The 26,932-nt window shown below is 43.0% G+C and overlaps 4 protein-coding genes across 5 annotated transcripts in view; 2 read left to right on the top strand and 2 right to left on the bottom strand.

The window, feature by feature from the left end:
* Window positions 1–9,472, top strand: part of tubgcp2 (tubulin gamma complex component 2) — a 34,814-nt gene extending 25,342 nt beyond the window's left edge. For both annotated transcript variants that reach the window (XM_083788037.1, XM_083788036.1), the window contains 3 exons: window positions 4,391–4,504; window positions 8,466–8,629; window positions 9,339–9,472. In XM_083788037.1, the coding sequence (XP_083644163.1) occupies window positions 4,391–4,504; window positions 8,466–8,629; window positions 9,339–9,414 (354 nt within the window). In that variant the 3' untranslated portion in view covers window positions 9,415–9,472. The remainder of the gene's footprint in view (window positions 1–4,390; window positions 4,505–8,465; window positions 8,630–9,338) is intronic.
* The window catches only part of kctd2 (potassium channel tetramerization domain containing 2), a 182,675-nt gene that overhangs the window by 30,737 nt on the left and 125,006 nt on the right, over window positions 1–26,932 (bottom strand). The window lies entirely within an intron of this gene.
* Window positions 23,185–24,282, bottom strand: LOC310874750 (dynein regulatory complex subunit 4-like; the record flags this gene model as incomplete). The annotated part of the gene is made up of 1 exon (XM_083787614.1): window positions 23,185–24,282. The coding sequence occupies one exon, from the start codon at window positions 24,280–24,282 to the stop codon at window positions 23,185–23,187; it is 1,098 nt and encodes a 365-aa protein (XP_083643740.1).
* LOC310874748 (dynein regulatory complex subunit 4-like) lies at window positions 24,664–25,695 on the top strand (the record flags this gene model as incomplete). The annotated part of the gene is made up of 1 exon (XM_083787612.1): window positions 24,664–25,695. The coding sequence occupies one exon, from the start codon at window positions 24,664–24,666 to the stop codon at window positions 25,693–25,695; it is 1,032 nt and encodes a 343-aa protein (XP_083643738.1).

Here is a 26,932-nt window from a genome sequence, read left to right as displayed (position 1 = left end):
TACACCAAGGACCCCCATTAGAAGATATACACCAAGGACCCCCATTAGAAAATATACACCAAGGACCCCCAATAGAAGATATACACCAAGGACCCCCATTAGAAGATATACACCAAGGACCCCCATTAGAAGATATACACCAAGGACCCCCATTAGAAAATATACACCAAGGACCCCCAATAGAAGATATACACCAAGGACCCCCATTAGAAGATATACACCAAGGACCCTCATTAGAAGATATACACCAAGGACCCCCATTAGAAGATATACACCAAGGACCCCCATTAGAAGATATACACCAAGGACCCCCATTAGAAGATATACACCAAGGACCCTCATTAGAAGATATACACCAAGGACCCCCATTAGAAAATATACACCAAGGACCCTCATTAGAAGATATACACCAAGGACCCCCATTAGAAGATATACACCAAGGACCCCCATTAGAAGATATACACCAAGGACCCCCAATAGAAGATATACACCAAGGACCCCCATTAGAAGATATACACCAAGGACCCTCATTAGAAGATATACACCAAGGACCCCCATTAGAAAATATACACCAAGGACCCCCATTAGAAAATATACACCAAGGACCCCCATTAGAAAATATACACCAAGGACCCCCATTAGAAGATATACACCAAGGACCCCCAATAGAAGATATACACCAAGGACCCCCATTAGAAAATATACACCAAGGACCCCCATTAGAAGATATACACCAAGGACCCCCATTAGAAGATATACACCAAGGACCCCCATTAGAAAATATACACCAAGGACCTCCATTAGAAGATATACACCAAGGACCCCCATTAGAAAATATACACCAAGGACCCCCATTAGAAAATATACACCAAGGACCCCCATTAGAAGATATACACCAAGGACCCCTATTAGAAAATATACACCAAGGACCCCCATTAGAAAATATACACCAAGGACCCCCATTAGAAGATATACACCAAGGACCCCCATTAGAAAATATACACCAAGGACCCCCATTAGAAGATATACACCAAGGACCCCCATTAGAAGATATACACCAAGGACCCCCATTAGAAAATATACACCAAGGACCCCCATTAGAAGATATACACCAAGGACCCCCATTAGAAGATATACACCAAGGACCCTCATTAGAAAATATACACCAAGGACCCCCATTAGAAGATATACACCAAGGACCCCCATTAGAAAATATACACCAAGGACCCCCATTAGAAGATATACACCAAGGACCCCCATTAGAAGATATACACCAAGGACCCCCATTAGAAAATATACACCAAGGACCCTCATTAGAAGATATACACCAAGGACCCCCATTAGAAAATATACACCAAGGACCCCCATTAGAAGATATACACCAAGGACCCCCATTAGAAGATATACACCAAGGACCCCCATTAGAAGATATACACCAAGGACCCCCATTAGAAGATATACACCAAGGACCCCCATTAGAAAATATACACCAAGGACCCCCATTAGAAGATATACACCAAGGACCCCCATTAGAAGATATACACCAAGGACCCCCATTAGAAAATATACACCAAGGACCTCCATTAGAAGATATACACCAAGGACCCCCATTAGAAGATATACACCAAGGACCCCCATTAGAAAATATACACCAAGGACCCCCATTAGAAAATATACACCAAGGACCCCCATTAGAAGATATACACCAAGGACCCCCATTAGAAGATATACACCAAGGACCCCCATTAGAAAATATACACCAAGGACCCCCATTAGAAGATATACACCAAGGACCCCCATTAGAAAATATACACCAAGGACCCTCATTAGAAGATATACACCAAGGACCCCCATTAGAAGATATACACCAAGGACCCCCATTAGAAGATATACACCAAGGACCCTCATTAGAAGATATACACCAAGGACCCCCATTAGAAGATATACACCAAGGACCCCCATTAGAAGATATACACCAAGGACCCTCATTAGAAGATATACACCAAGGACCCCCATTAGAAGATATACACCAAGGACCCCCATTAGAAGATATACACCAAGGACCCCCATTAGAAGATATACACCAAGGACCCCCATTAGAAGATATACACCAAGGACCCCCATTAGAAGATATACACCAAGGACCCCCATTAGAAGATATACACCAAGGACCCCTATTAGAAGATATACACCAAGGACCCCCATTAGAAAATATACACCAAGGACCCCCATTAGAAAATATACACCAAGGACCCTCATTAGAAAATATACACCAAGGACCCCCATTAGAAAATATACACCAAGGACCCCCATTAGAAGATATACACCAAGGACCCCCATTAGAAGATATACACCAAGGACCCCCATTAGAAGATATACACCAAGGACCCCCATTAGAAGATATACACCAAGGACCCTCATTAGAAGATATACACCAAGGACCCTCATTAGAAGATATACACCAAGGACCCCCATTAGAAAATATACACCAAGGACCCCCATTAGAAGATATACACCAAGGACCCCCATTAGAAGATATACACCAAGGACCCCCATTAGAAGATATACACCAAGGACCCCTATTAGAAAATATACACCAAGGACCCCCATTAGAAGATATACACCAAGGACCCCCATTAGAAGATATACACCAAGGACCCTCATTAGAAGATATACACCAAGGACCCCCATTAGAAAATATACACCAAGGACCCCCATTAGAAGATATACACCAAGGACCCCCATTAGAAGATATACACCAAGGACCCCCATTAGAAGATATACACCAAGGACCCCCATTAGAAGATATACACCAAGGACCCTCATTAGAAGATATACACCAAGGACCCCCATTAGAAGATATACACCAAGGACCCCCATTAGAAGATATACACCAAGGACCCTCATTAGAAAATATACACCAAGGACCCTCATTAGAAGATATACACCAAGGACCCCCATTAGAAGATATACACCAAGGACCCCCATTAGAAGATATACACCAAGGACCCCCATTAGAAAATATACACCAAGGACCCTCATTAGAAGATATACACCAAGGACCCCCATTAGAAAATATACACCAAGGACCCCCATTAGAAGATATACACCAAGGACCCCCATTAGAAAATATACACCAAGGACCCTCATTAGAAAATATACACCAAGGACCCCCATTAGAAAATATACACCAAGGACCCCCATTAGAAGATATACACCAAGGACCCCCATTAGAAGATATACACCAAGGACCCCCATTAGAAAATATACACCAAGGACCCTCATTAGAAGATATACACCAAGGACCCCCATTAGAAGATATACACCAAGGACCCCCATTAGAAAATATACACCAAGGACCCCCATTAGAAGATATACACCAAGGACCCCCATTAGAAGATATACACCAAGGACCCCCATTAGAAAATATACACCAAGGACCCCCATTAGAAGATATACACCAAGGACCCCCATTAGAAGATATACACCAAGGACCCTCATTAGAAGATATACACCAAGGACCCCCATTAGAAAATATACACCAAGGACCCCCATTAGAAGATATACACCAAGGACCCCCATTAGAAAATATACACCAAGGACCCCCATTAGAAAATATACACCAAGGACCCCCATTAGAAGATATACACCAAGGACCCCCATTAGAAGATATACACCAAGGACCCCCATTAGAGAAGGTTTTTACGGCTCTAGCAGTGATTCTCAACCAATTTAACCCATTCTGAACGGGCACCCATTTTGGTGTCAGCATCATGTTATGCTTTAGCTATTGAAAAATAGCAGATCTACAAGCTCATATCGCGCCACCGAGTGGCGCGATACGAGCTTGTAGGTCTGCTATTTTTGAAAAATCGAAGAGCGACTGACATTTTTAGAATCTGATCTCAGGTCAGAATGGGTTCATCAGACCAGTGTGTGTCCGGCAGAAACCTCGTATGAATCTGATCTCAGGTCAGAATGGGTTAAGGACCACAGGTTTGACCTGAATTAGGCTACGGCCCCCCATTTAATGGCATTTCTGTCTATGGGACCCCAGTGTATATTGTAAAATCAAAGAACCACATCGACCCGTTAGGGTCCATTTGTAGTTAAACCATTTTGGGCGGGAACCTCTTTTGGTGTTAGCATTATGTTGTGCTTTAGCTATTGAAAAATAGCAGATCTACAAGCTCATAGCGCGCCACCGAGTGGCGCGCTACGAGCTTGTAGGTCTGCTATTTTTGAAAAATCGAAGAACGACTGACATAGAAACATAGCTTTTTCAGAAAACTGTCAGGATGTAGAAGACATTTTTAAGAATCTGATCTCAGGTCAAAATGGGTTTTAAAAAAACGAAATCAAATGAAAGCTCTTTTTGCCTTTGATGCAGCGCTTCACCCAGAGCATGAGGTTGGACCGGCTGTCACTGGAACATGTCATGAAGCAAGGCCGGACGCAGGACCAGGCAGGAGGCTCTGAGGACACCGAGAAAAAGACAGGAAAGGTACTATGTTTACCCAGGGTAACTGGACTAAGCTCAAGAACTTGTTTACAGCCAGGCCCTGCTCATAGAACATTTCATGGTAGGGGTTCAATGCCTTGCTCAAGGGCACTTCTGTGGTGGTCATTTTAACGTGCCGGTCCGGGGATACGAACTAGCGACCTTCCGATATCATGACTGCTCCGCAAACCGTTCGGCCACCGCTGCCCCTTCACACTTCAAACTGTCTGTTGACTGAGCAATTTACGCTGATATTTTGAGCGTACCGGGATTTCAGAAGGCCATTTTCTATGTTGTGCGTGTGCCGTTTGCCCGTCAGCTACGAGGCTGACTTACTCTTATCAGGATCAAAGCTTGCGTAAATGTATTTAGAATGCTTCAGTGTTCATGCTGAATCAATTACCCAGGACGCCTGGAGATGTCTTTAGGTCATTTTTAATGGTATAAAACGCGACTGCTAAAATCCATTTTTTGACAGCGGCCTTTGCTACGGACCGCCTTGCTCCCGGATGCTTTGCGCATGGGGGCAGCCATTCACTTCCTTGTTTACGGGCCGACAGAACTTGCTATTTTCTCTAAATCTACGGCGCATCTCCTTTGGAATATTAACGCTTCTAAAGAGAGATCAGACTTATTAGCGCAAGGTATTAATGGAACATTATTTATACCTGCCGGTTTTAGGGGGAAATGGAGAGTAAAATCTGCCTCATCCGCTGGGGCTCTTTAGCACCTTTTTTATTTTGAAGATTTCCAGGGCATAAAAAGTGTTCGTCCCAAACCTCAAATAAAATATGTATGTGCCCAACATTGGTCGACGCATTACAAAAATATAGCCTTTACAGTATATAGGTCTATATATAGCCGAAACTGATGCGTTTCTATCCATATTCTATGGTTCACATGACGGTCTGACATACTGACAGTCATGTTTCAGGGCTAATTATATCAAAAATAGCAGTCCACACACTGTTTACCTCCATTTATGTGGGTAAAATGGGCGGAGATGTTGTACTACATGTGGCCAAGCCGAGCGAAATGCTTGGGAAAGAGAGAGTCCCCGTGAGATTGAGCGTACTGAAAATATACACTCCTTTAGTCACTTTATTTACACCTGGGTGTAGATTTCCTTGGTGAATCAGGCCCCATTACCATTTGTCAATATAAATAAAGTTGTTATTATTATTCGTCCACTTGAACTGTCCTTCATACTTGAAACGGTCTCTGAAACCATTCACTTCCCCATGTCCACTTAGACATACTCAACATCCCTACCTTATTGTTCCCAAAAGAATATTTTCTGAAGTTGGACGCAGGTCATTCCACTACAAAGCTTCATCTGACCGGAACAATCTTCCGCTTTCACTCGGATCAATTACCTCTCTTGGCCGCGACATGCTAATTCCTACACGGGTTGTGCTTATAACCACGCCCCCGGGCAAGTTAAGTTTACTGAGGTTAAGGTTAGGGTTAGGTATAGTTTTACTGAGGTAGGTATAGTTTTACTGAGGTTAAGGTTAGGGTTAGATGAGGGTTAGGGTTAGGCGACTGGCCAATCACAGCGCATCCAATGTAGGCTTTGGTATAGCCTCGGTACCAGGCTTTAATTTTTGTTGGTGCAAAAATTGAAAGCCTGGAGGAACGCATTGGCCGCTCTGGTCTAAAAGTGGGAGTCAACCCTTCCGGGTGGGCGTCGCTCCAAATTATGTGACGTAGCGCTGCACTAGGGGGGAGAGGAGGGGCCGGGGGTGACGGACAGATCGATGAGATCCAATCAGGGCGCGCGCAAATCTGAGCCGCGACCCGCCCCTCTAGACCAGAAACCTAACACGTTAGCTCAGGCTAGCTTTGGTATGACGCCTCTTGGCTGGTTTCAGGACTTCCCTGTATTCACATCTCCAAACAACCTGATCATGCTTTTGATAGTATACTGCCTGCACATATTTCTAACTTTGATGCAGGTAAAGGGTACCGTTTTCTCCATAATGTTTTGTATGCAAATGAGGTGAGGGGGTGTGGGTGGGAGATGGTGAGCAAGGTAACTCTACCAGTATGTGTCTGTCTTGTGTATTTATACTCTACAGTCGACAGTATGTTATGTTGCACCTATATGTGTTTTTGTATTGTGTACTTGCACTGTATGTAATTATGCGTTTAGGACCCCCTCTAAAACGAGAGGCTTGCATCTCAAGGGGCCCATCCTCCCAATACAATTCTGACATTGATGTTGTACTGATGTGGTTTGAATCAGTGTTGATTTCGTCGACTAAAACAAAGGCGAAAAATGTTCGTCGACTACCTTTGTGCACTGAGGAAAACTAAATGGAAACTAAATTAAAACTAAGCTATGATGACTAAAACTAAGACTAAATATACAGTATTGACAATTTCGTCAACAAATTAAAACTAGACTAAAATGTTAGGAAGGGACTAGTGGACAAGAGCTCCAGTATCAGTCATTAAGGCCCGCCAAAATACATTTCAGTCGACTAAATCAACTGTAGATTTAGTCGACTAAAATCTAATGATATTTCTTCGACTAAAACTAGACTTGACACTAAAACATTCCCGGGTGACTAAAATATGACTAAAACTAAATGAAAACTATTCAAGAGACTGTGGGCTGTATTTTGCGTGTCTTAAGTACCAGGTCTTATTCCCTAACTTGAGTAAACTAAAGACCTGGAGGCGTGATCAATGCCATTTGGCTATTCTGAGTGGCCAAAGAGCATTGATCACGCCTCCAGGTCTTTAGTTTACTCAAGTTAGGGAATAAGACCTGGGCTGCATCCGAATTGCTAGGGTTGTTTCCTACTCCCTACCCCCCATACGGGGATCCAGACTCTAGTGGACTCTATAGTGATGATTTCGGACAATACTCCCTGTATGGGGAGCACCGACTCTGACGTCAATATCGGTAGAGGGCGCTGTAGGTCTGCGGGTTCATGTACATTTTATTTGCATGAAATCCCCATTAGTTAGTCGATCTATAAGCAACGCGACGTCCGTGTTGTGAGCTTGTATCGAGTAGGCCTACTTTTGGTAAAGAATTACCAAAAGTAGCCGATCTACAAGCTCTGCTCACAGTAATAATACGGACGTTTGGTGTTAACAGAAACAGCAGTCCAATAAATGACTGCCTACATAATGAAGTTTTAATGTATTTATCGCAATTCAATGAAATAATGTTAGATAGCATATTTTTTCATGGCAGGAACGAATGAATATTAATAAAACATATGTTCGGACACAATTAATGTGTCTCACATGCATGCATTTAGCCTACGTTTGTGATAAAGAATCTCACAAATATATTCTACAGCAAGCAACTGATTCCTCTCCTAACGTCATGCGCTGGGCCTGGGTGATACAATGGATCAGTAATACTATTGCAAATGAGTAATTTATTATAAATAAAATAAAACAATTTCAAATAAATGCACAGATCATTTGTCTCGAGATCTGTAGCTTCGAGATCCGCCAGGGAAGGGAAAACGAAAGTTTAAAAAGTACAATTGTGTTGAGTTCTTTCGCTGGTTCAACTTCTGCCTCTTCTGAGTTGGAGCGCAATGAGCGCATGCATGCAGAAGCAGCGCACGTGCGCAAACGCGTGCATGTGCGCTCAAGAGCGAGCTTGAGCAATGCATTATGGGGCAGATTTGCTTCGCTGTGTTTTTGTAGTGACCATCGGATGCTCCCTACAATTCCCGGTGCATTGTGGGATACTTCAGTCCACTATGTTAGGGTGCAAAAATGCTCACTACACATTCGGACACTACAACAAAATGGCGGAACGCCAAAGTAGTGCACTATATGGGGCATAGGGAATGAATTCGGACGCAGCCCTGGTACTTAAGACACGCAAAATACAGCCCGATATGTCTAGCACTAAAATCAAAATTTGCTGCCAAAAACAAACACTTTGGTCTGAATGAATTTCTGTCTGCCCCGTTCTCCCTGGCTGTAGCTTCAGGCTGACCACGTCGACGCCCTTCAGTCCGACCCCGGCTTCGAAGCTGCCATCAGCAAGTTTGACAGCAACTTCAGCGCTCTGCTGCTCGACCTGCTGGACAAACTCAGCATCTACAGCACCAACGACTGCGAACACAGCATGATCAACATCATCTACAGGTGCGCTACCTACAGGCCTTCTCAACCTGTGGGTCGTGACCCCTCGGAGGGTCCCAAAATGATGGAAATTGAGAGTATAAATAGGCATACACATAGTGCATGCATACACTTTCCTTAATGATTATATCTGGTTTCAGTATACAGTATATGATGTATTTTCTCTATTAACCCATTCTGACCTGAGATCAGATTCATACCAGGTTTCCACTGGACACACACTGGTCTGATGAACCCATTCTGACCTGAGATCAGATTCTAAAAATGTCAGTCGTTCTTCGATTTTTCAAAAATAGCAGACCTACAAGCTCGTATCGCGCCACTCGGTGGCGCGATATGAGCTTGTAGATCTGCTATTTTTCAATAGCTAAAGCACAACATGATGCTGACACCAAAATGGGTGCCCGGTCAGAATGGGTTAAAACTCATTCAGTGCCACATGACGCCTATGGACGCCTATCCCGTGACGCCCTCGTTGCCATGGGCGCCTTTTTGATTTGAACATTTTAAAATAGTTGAAATAGCTAATCTACAAGGTCACAACATGTCAATGTAGGATATTTGAACTATTTTAAAATGTTTTTCAAAATACAAAAAAAATGCCTGAAACGTTTAGGCATAATAGGTAGTAAGGCTAGAAGAGCTCAATAATGTTAATAATATAATCTACTAAATATAAATGCTAACGGATTTATTTGTTGTGATTCCTCAGGCTTGATTTCAATGGATTCTACACTGAGCGCCTGGAGAGGATGGCTATCGAGAGGAGTCAGAAAGCAGCTGCATAGCCCATTCTGACCTGAGATCAGATTCATACGAGGTTTCCGCCGGACACACACTGGTCTGATGAACCCATTCTGACCCGAGATCAGATTCTAAAAATGTCAGTCGTTCTTCGATTTTTCAAAAAATAGCAGACCTACAAGCTCGTATCGCGCCACCCGGTGGCGCGATATGAGCTTGTAGATCTGCTATTTTTCAATAGCTAAAGCATAACATGATGCTGACACCAAAATGGGTGCCCGGTCAGAATGGGATAAACGCTCCTCCAGCAATAATAACAACCCAAGTTTACTCATGTTTGCCTATCCGTTCAATGCTTGCTACCCACAAAAAATAATATCCATTCTTATGTAAAAGAAGATTTCATTGTATATGTATACATATATATGTACTGTAAGAAATGTAATTGTGTAACTGTTGGACAATTACTTGTGCTCTTAACATTTGCAGTATACATAAAATGCTTTAATTAAAGTGGACTGTACATTATTTTTTGCTTCATTGTACGTTGTTGTGAAGGTTTTGTCAAGTGCCGGCTACCTCTTCAAAGATCTGTCAATCAAGAATAACTTTTATAAATGTTTAAATGTTTCAGTTACATTTTCGGATGACCTGACGAAGATTGAACATTGAAACGTCGCTTTATTACTTGCACCCTGTTAATAAAATAAGGGCTTAAACTGTCTGAGCTGCTCCGGTACAGCGATAAAAAGTGATAAAGCGATAAAAAGTGATACACTTTTTATCGCTGTATCACTTTTTATCACACAAAATATGTAACATAAGAGATAGAAATGCCATTAAATGGGGGTCCATGGACCGTGGACTAATTCATGTCAACCAAGCCCTATCCGTAACCTCACAAAAACAAGTAATCCGTGTTTGTTGGAAAAACAGAAGAGGGGTTTGAACCAAAGAAGTTAATATTAAAAGTCGGATGTCTAGACCGCTATCACTGAGGACACTGCCAGGATGGAGACCAATGTCTGTATTGACTATTTAAGCCGTGACGTAACCTTGGAGTATATATTCATTATACTATTCATTATATTATATTATCACCTTATTGTCTCCACCAGCCGAAGGCATGGGGGAGAGTATGTTTTGCACTCCGTGTGTCCGTCCGTGAGCAGCTAATCTCGGCCACCGTTAACCCGGTCAATGCCAAATTTTGCACACACACTCCCTGGATGCCAACGATGAACCTCTGCCCCAAACTTTCCAGAACGGCCTGTTATAGCGCCACCAAGAGGCCGCTTTGTGCAAAACAAGTTTTTGCACAGTACACCTACAGATTTTGTCCAAACATCACGCAAATTGGTACACAGTCTCTCTAGAGCCATTCAACGAAACCGGTCTTTCAGATTTCTCACACTCCATCCTGATTGGTTAAGATTGGCTTCCAAAGTTCACAGGAGTGCTCAGTTTCAAACAAAATGCTGCAAATCATGAACACATCGCGTGAAATTGTGCACCCACATTCCCACTAGGCCGAGGACGAAATGCCACATGAACAATTTCAACTCAGCCTCAAGGTGGCGCTATAACTGGCCGAAAAGTGTTTTTACCTCTAACTGCACGGATCTTGTGTACTGTATACCCCTACTGTATGTCTCGGCTGAAGTGCTGTCGCATGAAGTTCTTTTTGACTGATTATGTCATGGACCCCATGATGGGGGCCATCATGGGGTCCATGACACGAGCCATGCACACTCTTAAGGCTCATACATAGTCTGGATTTTCGGTGGTGAGGTGACCACCGAACTACAGCATGACGTCACGAGCCGCGGTGAAGAGCAAACCACCACCACCGCCCCAGCCCTTCTCTCTGTTTTTACTCACCACTCGCTCAACGTTATTTCAGCTCCGGTGGTCAGCTCACCACCGGAGCGGTGGTCACTTCACCACCGAAAATCCAGACTATGAATAGGCCTTAACGCTCCCCTCCCCGGCCTGGCTCCAAAACTATGGAATGCACTTCCCATTACAATCAGAACTGCAGCCTCACTCCCAATCTTCCGCCTTAAGGCCTATTCATAGTCTGGATTTTCGGTGGTGAGCTGACCACCGCTCCGGTGGTGAGCTGACCACCGGAGCCACCGAAAATTCAGACTATGTACTATGCCTTTAGTCTCAAAACGCACCTTTTCGATCCTGGCCCATAGCACTCGCCCTATAGCCCCTTAGATAGCACTTTATGTGTTAGGATCTGTCTCTCATTGATGTTTCCTGCGTTCCAGAGATTTTCCCTGCTTACTATTCCAATGTAAGACTTGCCTTATTTTGATTAAATCCTTAAACGGCTATTCTCGTCTGTGGTTACTCTGCATATTGGGTTCAGATCACTCTGCATCATAACATTATGTAGACTTCTTAGATAGCATTTTATACAGACTAGCATGTTACGTAGATAGACAGCACTAGAATTGCATTTTATGTAGTCATAGCACTTTACAGTACATATGTGTAGTAGGCTATAGTGGTATAGTATATAGTTTCATTATATAGATACTCCACTGTTACGTTCTTAGCTTACGCATGTTTCATGATAACTAGCCTACTTTTTATATAGGCCTATGTGATGTATTGCCATGCTTTTTGTTCATGCTGTATTGATGGAGATATTAGGAAAGACAATTCTTCTACATTCTCTAACTGTGTAGACTTCTTGTAAAATAAGTAATGCAGATGTTTAACAATGATGTAACTCTTTAAAATGAAACCAAATGGGCCTGTAGGCCTACGGGTCCATTTGGTTTAATTTTATGCTCTCGAGTTAAAGATCTATAAGGGTCCATTTGGTTACTCTCCATTTAGCTGTGGACCACCTGGAATCCCATCAAGGACCACTGGTGGTCCCCGGACCACTGCTTGAAAACCACAGGTCTACAACTACAAATTATGGTTTCACTTCCAGCTTGAATGAATTCATACGTTTTTGAGCCCCTCCTATATACAGGTTTAATTATTTTTAAAAACGCAAAAAAAAAAACGCAATTGGCAATGATTTACATCATCTTGTCCCTACCACAAACATTAAATGCCATTAACAAAAAAGAGAGAATTTAATGTTTGTGTTGGCACCGTTTGTTTTACATCACCATTAGGCAGCAGGCTACATCACCTAAATCAACATGAGTTAGACTTTAATATATTAGCGCCCCTCACTTCACACGGGTGTGATTTTTTTTAGAGACACAGCTCCTTCTCTTTAGTTGTTATTAATAATATTAAACGAACGTGTGTTTTCTTATTTGTTTATTGTCCCGTTCCGGGGGGCGCATCATCTTCAAAACAAAATAATAATGCAAAAACAGTGAGTGAATCCACAATCATGGACGTTTTATTGTCAGACACTCCCTAGAAGCTAGACCTATGTCACAGTCACACCGCGGGCTCTTTAAATCCTCCGGTGTCTCCGCGCGCCTCCCCCCCTCCCGCACACACACACACACACACACACACACACACACAGACACGCTCCGGTATTATTTGGCAGTACAAGTGTGAAATAAACATCTTCTAATGTCACGTTACACATCATGGACGTCGAGTAGAGTTGCCATGTGTTTCCAGGCAGTGAAAGCAGTGCTGAGTGACTGAATGTTGTCGAGTTGAAGGAGATGTTTTCACCTTCAGGACAAACCGCTGCATAATGACTGTATTCTCCACAGGTGAGTTAGCTGTTGCCTGCTAGCCTACAGTTAGCTTCTTTAATATAGCTTTAGTATTTACCTGGAGCTCAGCTGAATGGGTGTGGTGTATGCTTTTATAATTTTTACTTGGTAAAACAAAAAACTAGTCAGGATAAAGTAGCCTACAATAGGCTAGCCTCAATTTGCAAAACTAGGTTTATTTTTTATTAAATGGGTTGAGAGAGTTGCAGCAACACCCTTGTATTAAACGACATTAAACTCATCAAATTACAGCTGTAGGGAAAGCTTGAATTAGACTCTTTCTATGTGCAAAGTGTTTGTTTCACAAACAACAAATGTTATGAGCTACTTTTGTTAAGAAATTCTGTGCAGGCCAGTACCACCTGTTTGAATTTGCATGCTGAGGGAACATAGGTATGACCCTTAAACGGGAAGCAGCACTGCTTAGCTTCCTCACAAAAAACTAACTAAAAATAATCGCCTGCACAGAATTTCTTGACAGAAAGTAGCTCATAACATGTCACATATCTACAGTGGATTTTTATGAAACAAATATCCATTATATATACATCTAGTGTTGCAAATTGCAGCTACGGGGGTTCATTTTGTTTTTCTTTGAGGACTTATTGCATTGGTCATCAATATTTATTTCAAGGCATACCCTATCCCATACCCAGAATTCTAGGTGCTGCTGTTTAGGTGTGTAGGGAAAAGAAACATGTTTATTATTCTACTATTTATTGTATTTGTTTGTTGAAATGAAAGTCATAGTTACTCCTGCAAACGATGACAATAATGGTACCGGCTAGCGGGTTGTTGACAGTGTAGAGTTAGTAGACTATATATATCACTTTGGTTCTCAAACGTTTTCACGTCAAGGACCCCCACGTTCATGTGTGTTTGGTTGCCGACCCTATAGCCATGCAGCCGGAGACCCCCCACGCAAGATTTGTGTTAAGAACATAAAATAAATCACATTTTATTATGATATACATTTTTGATATAGCAGACCTACAAGTTCATCACAACATATCACTATGTGGCACGTTGTGACTTGTGAGCAAAGATAGCAGACCTACAAGCTCGTAGCGTGCCACTCGGTGGCGCGCTATGAGCTTGTAGATCTGCTATTTTTCAATAGCTAAAGCATAACATAATGCTATAACACCAACAGGGGTTCCCACCCACGTTTAATGCTATATTACACATTTTGCTGCCTGAGACCCCCTGGAACCTCGTCAAGGGGGCCCACTTTGAGAACCACAGCTGTACATTATAGTTATACATGTCTTTCTTTCTTTCTTTCTTTCTTTCTTTCTCTGCAGGGGGGACACCTCGCTTGCATGGAGGGCTCTGAATGGGATGGCCAGTGTGTGGAAGTCCACCACCCCCCCCCCCCCCCCCCCCACACACACACACACGCACACACACACACACACACACACACACACACACCCACCCACACACACACCATACTAAGCTCAGCTTCTTCTCGGTCCTGTGGAGTCCGTTCTCCTGTACATGCGGTGAATGCTGGACCCTAAAGCCTGACCTACAGAAGTCCACTGTGCTACACCAGAATGCTACAGGGTGTGAATGCTGGACCCTAAAGCCTGACCTACAGAAGTCCACTGTGCTACACCAGAATGCTACAGGGTGTGAATGCTGGACCCTAAAGCCTGACCTACAGAAGTCCACTGTGCTACACCAGAATGCTACAGGGTGTGAATGCTGGACCCTAAAGTCTGACCTACAGACGTCCACTGTGCTACACCAGAATGCTACAGGGTGTGAATGCTGGACCCTAAAGCCTGACCTACAGACGTCCACTGTGCTACACCAGAATGCTACAGGGTGTGAATGCTGGACCCTAAAGCCTGACCTACAGAAGTCCACTGTGCTACACCAGAATGCTACAGGGTGTGAATGCTGGACCCTAAAGCCTGACCTACAGACGTCCACTGTGCTACACCAGAATGCTACAGGGTGTGAATGCTGGACCCTAAAGCCTGACCTACAGAAGTCCACTGTGCTACACCAGAATGCTACAGGGTGTGCGTGCGCTATACTGAACATCAACCAAGATGAACATACATGACGTGTTGTCAACCAAAAAGCATCTGCAGGGGATGGATGGGGGGGCCACCAAGGGCAGGCTGAGTGAGAAGATGGCAGCCGCCTGGGAGAATGAGGCTGGTCGGTCACTGCCATTGACACCGGGAGCTCCCAACAAACAGGACAGGAAAGCAGTGGAGAGCTGGCCAGGTGTATGGAGGATGACGATGACAGACTGGAGACGCTCAGACGCCACTGGCCTGGAGGGCTCATGAGAGGATGAACTAGAGAGAGGAAGGCTCGATCTCTTTCCATGGTGGGTTGCAAACTTTGACCGTGGTCGTCATTTACACAACTGATGAAGTCAAGACAACTCAAGGTACGAACCTTTTATTTATTTTTTCTCTCTCTCTCTCTCTCTCTCTCTTTGCTGCTGCTGCTTGTGTTTTAAGCTGTGTATACACTTCAAGCTGTTGTACTTTTGCGGTCATTTTGGGACCACGATTTGGTGGCAATGAATGAAACATTCACGTTCAGTGACTGTTTCTGGCTCTGGGATTGAAGACTGGTGTGGAATCTGCAGTCTGTGTTGTGGCCTGTGGGTGGTGTTGAAGATACTGATTGTGACATGGTGGCCTTATTGGTTCATGCCTGGCTTGGTATAGAAACTTGTTTTTTGATTGCCTTGCGTAACTCATGCTTGTGTTGTATGCTGTGTATACATAGAGGGTATGCGCATGCTTAAAGTGAATGGCACATATCGAGTGGCAAAGCAACAGGCAAAGTGAGTTTAACATTGTTTAATGTTGTTTAATGCAATCAGATATGACTTTTCTGTGTGGATGTATAGGCTGTCAAGGCCAGAAAGTCGTTTTTTGCCACTCTGTAGGCGTTCCTGCATAACTTCCTGGTTTGATGATGATGTCACGTGCATACCCTCTATAGTTGTCATTGTGTTGTATGTTGTGAACTACCGGTAATGTGATTCAAGCTGTTATTGCTTCATTCATAGTGTGTTTTAACTTTTTACTAAGGCCTAAAAAAAAGAAAACTTTGGTTTCCGATTGGCTGTCATTTTTGGGCTGAGTAGGTAGGGAATTTATTTTATTTTATTGTATTTTTTTATTTTTCGTGGGAAGGATGGGTAGCAAGGTTTTTTTTTTTTTTTTTTTTTTCGTGGGAAGGATGGATAGCAAGGATTTTTTTCTTTTTTTTCCTACGGCAATGATGGATAGGCTTCTTTTTTAATAACTTCAATATTTGCCTGAAATACCATCTTTTAAATAATGAATGGTTCAAGTACACATAACACTGTATGCCTACAGCTAAACATTTGAAAACTTTGAATAGAATGTCCACACACTGGTTGAATACTTTAGAGTTTTAATTCAACTCCAAACCAAAGTAAAGTGCTGCATCACTCACATACCAAAAATAAATACAAATGTAAAAAAAAATCTTCAAGTAATAAAGCTGAAACATGAACTTGTGTTTTGAAGCAGAGAGCTACTGGCTATCCCTGGATCAAACAAATTAACTTAAACCAACCAATGGCATGAGGAGTTGGAAAACCAAGAATACTGACTGGTGAATGAATTATACCAGGATTTGAAAATAATAAAACATTTTACCCCAGGGTATGAGATGAGCTCAATTCAGAATGAGGAGCTTTAACAATTAAGTCCATTCTAAATACTGATATACAGTATGCAGCTTAAAAGTGAATAGTGTTAGAACGGTGGTTGGTCAAACAGATTAGAACGGTGGTTGTTGAACTTGCTACCGCTGTCTGGCCTCTGGTTTGCGAACCAAATTAATTGCTTAGTGTTCAGCATCAAAGTATATCACTTAAGTTAACTTGCCATATGCTTAAATGTTCTATACGCCCATCGATTAATCCGCAATAGCTCGTTTTGGACGTGTCGGGGCTTAACCCGTCGGGGCTGTCTCGTTGAACCCAGCTGGGTGAATAACCTAAATCAACGTCACCACGGTAAATGCTCCATATAACTATGAAAGCGCTATGCTAATGTTCACTGCATACACGTAATATAGTTGACCAAGCAATGTTACAGTCCACTGTAGGCTACAGCTATTTGGTTTCCAAATCGTAGCGCTGTAGACTACAGCAATTTAATTTCCGCATCGCAGCGCAGTGCGCCTCATGTGTGCCCAAAAGAACAGATCTGCAAGCTGTCGACACGCAATCGAGCGGCATGTTGATAGTTTGTATGTCTGTTATTTTGGTTAGGCAACGCACATTACGCGTGGTATGTGGGTTTGAGAGGCAATGATTAATGTAGGCCTACAGTAGCCTAGTAGATTATAGCCAAGTTGACAGTTGTCATAATATTGTATAGCTCTGTTCTGGACTGTTGCACAACGTTAGCCAACGGTGAATGATGGAAAAGTTGCACTTTGTTAACGAGGACAGTATTGGACATGCTGCGTCACTTCAGAGGATCGCTGCTACTTTGATTCAAAGATGTTTACTCACCCCTGGAAATCGCTGGAAACCATTAGAATGTTGGAAATGGAACGTGAGTTACAACCTCAAGTAGCCTACCATGCACCTCGCGATGACTCATTCCAAAACATTTGCGCACGTGATATTTTAGACGAAAGAAAACTTTATTTTGACTTTGCGCGTCCCGATGGTCTCATCAAAGAGAATTTTAATGATCAAAGACCTTTTTGGTCTTGACTCCGTCGTATTCTGAGCTTTTTTTATTTTTATTTTTTACCAAATGCCAATAAAATAATATGAGTCGCGCATATTTAATAGAGTCGGTCGGCAACCGGAAACCAAAGTTTTTTTTTGTTAGGCCTAATGTGATGCATGGCTGCATGCAAGCTTGTTGCTTTTTCTGACTCTGGAATTGTGTGAGTTGTGTTGTTTCTGCAGTTTGAAGGTATAGTGAGTTGTCACTGGGAACAGTATTTATTAGCGGCAATTTGCAACTCTAGATTTTTTTACAATGGGATGAATCTAGAGTTGCAATGATATGATATATGATATAGTACTTTATTGTCTTGCGACACAGCTTATTGTAGAAGGTTTTTTTGTTGTTTTTCCACCAGCCTGGTAAAAACACTGACGGCCTGATCGATGACCATGTCAATTAAATGTTATGTTACGAGTTATTCTTCAAAACAAACGGTTTGTTGAAGCAAACACTACAGCACAGCAGCGTGGTGGGTGTTGGCGTGGCGTGGGTGTGGTTATTGATTTGGTCATTGGTTTGTTCCGTCAGAGTGAATGGATCATCTCATCCGCTGCAGCTGTGTGTGTGGATTTACAATGATATGATATGATATGATATAATACTTTATTGTCAGTTCACACTGAAATTTGTCTTGCGACACAGCAGCCAAGTATGCAGAACACATATACAAAACACAAAGAACAAGACAATTTACATACATAAAGACATGAGCAATATCCACCGCTTAGATTATCCTGTGGCAACTACATCTCCTGATTAAGCCTCAAGGTCGATTGGTGGACAAAGGACCTCTTTAGTCTGACCTTATTGTATGCTGGTACACCATATCTCCTTCCTGAAGGTAGCAACCTATATTCTCCATACATCACATGCTTAGTATTAGAGGTGATATTCCTTGCTAACCTTAGGATGCTGTTATCATACGTGGATGTATAAAGTTTCTGAAGTTGTTGTCCAACAATCTTTGAACAAATGTTCAGTTGTTGCAGCAGTTGTGACTTTAGGGCTGCAGACAAACATCCATACCAGGTGGTACTACAGTACTGAAGAACACTCATAATAACAGAAGTGAAAAACAAAAGAAGAATCCGTCTACTAGCACCGAAGGATCTTAGACGGCGAAGGAAGTAGATTCTTTGCTTTGTTTTCTTACACACTGAATCAATCTGATCTTTCCATGACAATAGATGGTCTATTACTACTCCTAGGTATTTGTACGAACATACCTGGTTGATCGGTTCACCATGAATAGTAATGGGGGATCTGTGTATCTCTGGTGGTGTACCAAAAAGAATCTCTTCTGTCTTTTTTGTGTTAATGATGAGAGCGTTGTTATCACTCCATTCAACCACCTTATTTACTCTGTGTTGGTGCAGTCCAGGATCACTGGAACTATCTAGGAGAGAAATCAAAACTGTATCATCTGAGTATTTTAGAATGTATTGGTCTGGTGTGTCAGTGCGACATTCAGACAGGCATTCCTCAATACGACAGCTGTCAGTATATAGGGTGAAAAGTACAGCTGAGCTCACACAACCCTGTGGAGCACCAACATTAGTAGTTAATGCTGATGAGAGGGTTGTGTTCACTTTCACCCTCTGTACTCTGTTAGTAAGAAAAGAAGCATACCAGTGAATTAAAAAGTGAAAGCTGAAGAAAAGTCTAAGAATAGCACTCTCGCATGATTCTTATTTGACTTATCTAGGTGTTTTGTAATTAAGTGGACCAGTGTGACAACCGCATCCTCTGTACCGCAACCCTTTTTGTAGGCAAACTGACTGGGGTCGAATTTGTCTTTAGTTATACTGACAAGATGTTGTAACAGTATTCTTTCAAGTGATTTCATAATCACTGAAGTGAGAGCTATGGGTCTGTAATCCTTATGTTCTTTTGGACATTGGATTTTGGGTAGTGGTTTTATGTGTGAGGTTTTCCAAGACAGGGGAATTGTGTGTGTGTCTACAGAGGATTGGAATATTGGTTGCCACACTGGAGCCAGCTCAGATGCAAAGTGTTTGAGGAGAAAAGCACTGCATTCATCTGGCCCATTAGCTTTCCTTGTGTTAGTACACTGAAACACTTTTCTTACATCCTCTTCAGAGATGGTAATTCTGTCTGAGGGGGCAGGTGTTACAGCCTTGAGTATTTCAGTACACTTTGAGGAATTGTCCAATGATTCAAATCTGGCGAAAAAGGTGTTTAGGTCATTGGAAAAGACAAGTTCATTTTCGGTCACAATAGGTTTTGTTGGGGTTGACATTCCTGTCATAGATTTCATTGTATCCCATGCCTTTTTGTGATCGTTGGCATTAAACGCATCCTCCAGACACTGTCTATGTGCCAATTTTGCTTGCCTCATTTTCGTTTTTAACTTTTTATCTGCCACTTTAAGTGCACCAAAATCTTTGTTTATGAAAGCTGTTTTCCTTTCATTTATTACATTTTTAATATCTTTTGTCACATATGATTTGTTGTTTGGATAGATTTTTATCTATCCAAACAAATGCCGCACGCTCACGCACGCACGTTTATATAAACATATAGCCTACTCTGTTGTAAAGTATAGGGAGCCGTTCCTTTTTAGAGGAGGTGGGCAGGGGGGTTTCAACCTGAGCGATCTGGCGCCCTAAGCAGTATACAATACACTGGGGAGGCACTGGGGAGGACACTGGGCACTGGGGAGGCACTGGGGGGTACACTGGGCACTGGGGAGACACTGGGGAGTCACTAGGTTGGCCCTGGGCAGACATTGGGGAGGTACTGGGCAGACTTTCTTTTTTTTTTTGGCGCCCCCCCACCCAGAGCCAGTTTAGTGAGCCAGTCTTTTGAACGACTCTTTGAAAGGAACGGATCCCAGGGATCCGGCTCCCTTCAAAGAGCCATAAATCACATCTCTAATCCAGAAGTCGTGTGATCAAATCCCACTTGGCCCTTTAGTCTGAAGCTTTCACTTGGAAGAAATAAGAGGATAAAAGTTGGTTTTCAATATTTTCATATTTTGCATGATTTTCATTACAAAATAAATCGTCTAAAAACCATGAAAAACTACATACTTGTCTTTTCATGTTTTTCGAAGACATACATGGTTTTCGATGATAAATTAAAAAAGATTTTCATCCTTTTCTTATCGTCGAAAACCATGAAAAAACAACATGATGATGCAGGAATGACCCATGGCGCCCGTGGCCTGCCACATAAGCCTACAGTATATGTTGAAATAAATGTTGCCATATAGCATTGTATTGTCAGGGCGGCTGTGGCTCAGGAGGTAGAGCAGGTCGTCCAATCATCACTGCGTCGGCGGTTCAAATCCCGGCTCCTCCTGTCCTACATGTCGAAGTGTCTTTCGGCAAGACACTGAACCCTACATTGCCTCCACTGAGTCGGTTGGTGTGAGCTGGCCACCATTGGTGTGTGAAGTGAGGACGCTGGCGTTGACTGTTCGCCGCTTCACCTCCCAATGTATGAATGAATGAACCATTGTAATGCGCTTTGAGCACTTGGAAAAGCGCTATAAAATGCAATTAATTATTACTGTATATTGTACGTTAGACATTGAATGAGCAGGTTTAGCATTGTTACGTTATTTTGTTTGATATGCACAATCTATTCTATTAGTATTCAATAAAAATAAATAACAAAGGAGTTTGGCGTGATCGATTAAGTATATAGCTATCTATTCATCGGACTGCTACTATTAAAAATAGGGATGCACGATTAATCGGTAGCATAATCGGAATAGGACATATTGGCCATAAAATTGCCATATCCGTATCGGAACGATCTCAAAAGAATACAGATTATATAATTGGTTTTGACCAGCAAAAAAATAAATAAATAAATCTACATTTAATTTTCGTACTCAGTACAGTCATTCAGTTGTGAAAACAGAAACTTGGAAAAGAGTATATGCTATTTATTGATTGATTGAATAGGCTACTTTATTAACACACGGAGCCCGCCAGAAACGAGGAACACGAAGGTTTAAATTAGTACCCTATCCCGCCAAATCCCGAGATTCTCGGGTTTGAGGGCTTGTATTCTTTAATCCATTTTTTTAATCCGATCGTATCGCTAGCTAATGTTGCTACCCGCATCGACACAGAGTAAATAAAAATAAAGTAAAAGTACAATAAAAAAAAGACTGATTTCATTGAATCAGTAGGGCATGGATTAAAGTGTATTAAAGTAGCATCCAGTGTATTTATTGCTGTACAAAACAATGAATCGACAGGTTAGCACACACCACATAAATAAGGCAAATAGTCATTCCCCCCCAATTTACAATTTACAATTTACAATTTAGGCATTTAGCAGACGCTCTTAATCCAGAGCGATTTACATTAAGCAAGAACAAAAAAGCATGGGAATACATCACATAAAAACATTTATCAAGAAACATGCGTAAGCTAAGAAAGTAACAGTGGAATATCTATATAATGAAGCTATACATATAAACTATACATCTATACTACTATGCTATACATATGTACTATGTACCCCCCACATGGTCTCCCCTCTGACGCTTCTCGCTGCATGCTACTTTTCGCAAATACAACCAGATGTGTGAGTTCATTCCTTGGCCCTTTCTGTACTGGCCACGTGCACAAGACATTCTGCGCTGATTGATCCAGTAGCCCGGGACGGACGGACACACACACACACACACACACACACACACACACACACACACACACACACACACACACACAGACTCTCAGTCACTGTTAGCACTTGGCACCGTTCAAAAATAACAAAAACATTGGCCAACATTATATAGGAAGGCATGAGGTATAGACACTTCTACGACTACCACCCTGTTGTAGGCGAATCTACCGCAAGAAAATGTAAGATTACTTTCACAGCGTATATGTAGATCACAGGGCACCGTAGCTCAGATACTGCATGGAGGGTGGCTCCATGCATGCGCCCTGTCTCTAAAATGAGCTAGCCTATGGACAACGATTTAGATAAGGATGGATAAAAAAGCCAATCAAATCATCTCAAATTTGGTACACACAACGCTGGGCATAGGAGGGGCTAGCGCCCCTCAAAAATCACACTCGTGAGAAGTGAGGGGCGTCTGGTGATGTTTGTTTAAAGTGCCCTAAAACAAATATAAAAGGTCCATAGACGTGGCTGCATACTGCGTATGTTTAAAGTTCTCCAAACAGACATTAGAAAGTCCATAGACTTGGGCTCATGCCGAAATTCCGAAAGACGTCCGGACGGTTTAAAAAATGGAAGGTTGAGAATCACTGCTGCAGATAAAAGAAAAGTGTCAAGTCTTTTAGGGAGGATGAGATCTTGCTTGTGCTGGAACCTCATTCAACCGAGTTCACATGTTCTCCTGGTCGCCGCCCGGCGAAGGGGGACGCTGCTCCCGCAGCAGCAGGTTCTTGAAGCCGCTCTTCTGCTGCATCTCCTGAATGATCTGGTTGTACTTCTTCTTCAGGTCGGTGTACACCCTGGTCAGCTCGTCGTGCATCTGGAGCAGCACCTCGTGCTTGTACTCCATGTCCTTGATCTCCTTCACGCTGACCGCCAGACGCGCTCGGAGGTTCGCCATGTTGGTGATCTCCTGCTCGTAGTGGCGAAGCCGCTGGTTGCACTCGGTGTCCTGGTCCTTGACGCTCTTCTTCATCGCGCAGAGCTCCGTGGACAGACGCGTGTACATGGCCACCACCTCCGACATCTTCTCCTCTCGTCTATCCGCTTTGAGCTTTTCTTGTAGCAATTTTTCCTCCATTTCCGGCACTCTGTGTTTAATTTTGCTGTATTCTCTCTTGATGGTCTTGTATTCCTCCGTCAGCATGGCAATGCGGCTGTTATATCGCTCCTCCGTCTCTCTCACTTCTCTCCTCCTCCGTAGGTCCTGCTCTCTCTCACAGATGCTCTCCTTCTTCTTATACTTGTCTTTGGTGTCTTTGATCTGTCTCTCAAAATCCTCTCTCATCTTCGTTATGTCTTCGTCGTGCTTCAGTTTGAGTTCCTTCTCGAGGGCTTCGCAAGCGAGCTCCTGCTCCTTGCGTCGCAGCTTGAGATCCCGGATGCGCTGGCGGAGCTCATTTTCCAGCTCTGCGTGCTCAATCTGCATCTGATCGATGGTCTGCGTGGTCCTCTCCTTCTCGTCGCAGACGGCCTTGTGGTGCTCCAGTTTCAACTGATTCAGCTGTTGCTTGTACTCGTTGATCTCCACTCTGTGGTTCTGCTCCGCCTCCTCCATGTCCCCGTCCTTTGCCGTCAGCTCAACCTTTGTCACGTTTGAGAGATCGTCTTTGCATTTCTTCCAGAACACGTGTATTTTGTCCCTCTCCATCTGCAAGTAGTTGATCTCTTTCCTCTCTTTTTCCATTTCTTCTTTGAGATCAAGTAGCTCTTGTTCCGCGTCGGGCGGAGCTGGCTCCGCATCTTTCTTGCCCTTCTTTGGAGGCATTGTGGAACACCCGCTAAAGTCGCGCTAACACGCCGTAAATGAGAGCCCGGTTCAACTAATCAACTGCTGGGTTCCTATAGAGGACATATATATATGCCTTGGGTATGACGCCACACAGAGCACAAACTGTTGACCAAAAATGGACGTCTGGGGATGTGTGTGTGTGTGTGTGTGTGTGAATAGCATCGTCAGTATAAGTAAACTTGTGAAGAGTTTCACTAGATACTCCTCCTAGCCTTTGGAGACATTGGAATTCCATGTTTAGACAACGGTTTGTGCTCTGCATGACGTCACACTCAAGGCACATAAGGATGTCCATTAGAAATCTAGCAGTAATTTATTTATTATCGTGTTATTAGGCTACTGGGCACAGATCACACGATGCCACCGAAAAAAGGCAAAAAAGCAGCGGAGGCCACACCGGAAGAGAAGTGTGCGGCATTTAGAATAGAGCTGGAAGATGTGGTAAGGGAAAAGATGTACCTTGCGCTCGAGACGTCCAAGCTCAAAGATTTCTGGAAGAGGTGCAGAGCGGACCTTACACAGAAGGCAAAGGTTGAACTGGTGCAGAAGGATGCATTGATGGAGGAGGCGGAAGAGGGCCACCTGGTGGAGCTCAACGAGTACAAGCACCAGCTGAATCAAATGAAACTGGATCACCACAGGTCTCTCTGTGAGGAGAAAGCTAAATGCGCACGGTCCATCGATCGAATGCAGGAGGAGCACGCAGAGCTGGAGAACGAGCTCCGCGGGCGCGACCGCGACCTCAAGGTGGAATGCAAGGAGCAGGAGCTCGCCTGCGAAACCCTGGAGAAAGATCTACAGCTGCAACACGATGCAGAACTGACACGAATGAGAGAGGAGTTTGAGACGCACATCAGAGAATCCAAGGACAGGTATGAGAAGAGTGAGCTCTTGAGAGAGCAAAGACAGGACCAGCGTAGGAGGAGAGAAGTCAGGGAGATAGAGGAGCGATATAACGGCCGCATCGACATTCTGAGGTCCGAATATAAGAACATTAAGGGGCTATATTTTGAGAAGAAAAACAAGGCTCCACAGCTGGAAGAACAACTGCTACAGATGAGGAAGAAAGACGAGAGGAGATCGGCGAAGATGGTAGAAGTGAAAGAACAGAACAAGCGTCTGGTCGCACAGCTTGCCGAGCTGAAACTGAAAGTCACGGAGGACCAGAAGTTGTTTAAGACACAGGTGAGCGAATTTGAAGTGGAAATGGCCAAAATGGCAAACATCAAAGGACGCCTGATGGCCAACATAAAGGAAATTAAAGACATGGAAGACGAGCACCAAGAGGTGCTGCAGCTGTACAACGTGTGCAAGGTGGAGAACGCTGAGCTGCAGAGGAAGCTGAACCAGGCCATTCAAGAGACGAAGCAGAAGAGCGGCAGGAAGTAACTTACGGTCACGGACAATACGTCAGCGTTTGTTTGTCGTTTATTGTAAATAAAATTACTTTCTGCCCCGATTCCAATTCAAGTCAATGGCAAAACATGTACTTGATGTGGGTGGTGCAGATCAACGCATCAATGGCACCACTCATTTCACACTGGGAATTGATTTTATTTATATTTTATAGAACTTACATTTTACTTAAGAGGTTTGCCTCTGGCACACTCTCTAGCCATTGCTCCTGCTTTGACGAGTAGCAATTGCTGTGTTCTTAGTTTTATATTAGCTTAGTGGTTTCTTGATGTATTGTTCTTATTAGTCTTTTTAAGTCTGTTAGTTTTATATTAGCTTAGTGGTTTCTTGATGTATTGTTCTTATTAGTCTTTTTTAGTCTGTTAGTTTTATATTAGCTTAGTAGTTTCTTGATGTCTTGTTCTTAATATTAGTCATTTTTAGTCTGTACTTGGTTTAGTGGTTAGCTATTTAAACTCTCTCTGAGCCTCCCTGGTAGTACAGTAGGTTTTTAAGTGGTGCAACCACTTCTACATCCAGCTTGCAATGTCCGTGTAGCTGTGTACGTGTTTGTGATGTGTGTAGGTACGTGTTTGTGATGTGTGTAGGTAGGTACGTGTTTGTGATGTGTGTAGGTAGGTACGTGTTTGTGATGTGTGTAGGTAGGTACGTGTTTGTGATGTGTGTAGGTAGGTACGTGTTTGTGATGTGTGTAGGTAGGTAGGTACCTGTGACCTGTGTGTGTTAGCACGAGTGGTGTGCGCATGTGTGAAATTGGAACGAGAGAAGTATGTGACATGGCTGCCACCTGCTGGACGACGGGAGTTGCATCACTTGGTTCACACTGGTGTGCTTTTTGGTATTACGGATGTCATATATGTTTGTCTTGTCATGTCCTGTATTTGTTGTTACTGGCAGAGCTGTGTAACATTTATTTGCCTCTTTTGGCCAGTGCGCACTTGTATAAGAGACTATGGTCTCAATGTGATTTTACTGGTTAAATAAAGGTTAAATAAAATAAAATAAACACTGGAAGTCACACAGACTTTAAAAGAAATCACACTTGTGAAGTGTGATAAGTGCACTCTTATCGTCATGCATCATCATACATCACATTCCGGGCTCAGCCAATTAAATCATTTCAAATTTGGTACACAAATTCTGTGTGTTTGTTGTGTGCATGCTTATACCCCATATAGCGATGATTTGATTGGCTGAGCAAATACGTATT

The sequence above is a fragment of the Protomyctophum parallelum genome, assembly GCF_964188405.1.
Source record: "Protomyctophum parallelum genome assembly, chromosome: 17".
Lineage (NCBI taxonomy): Eukaryota > Metazoa > Chordata > Actinopteri > Myctophiformes > Myctophidae > Protomyctophum > Protomyctophum parallelum.
Note: the sequence above shows the minus strand (reverse complement) of the source record. Positions and strands in the feature narration are given on the sequence as shown.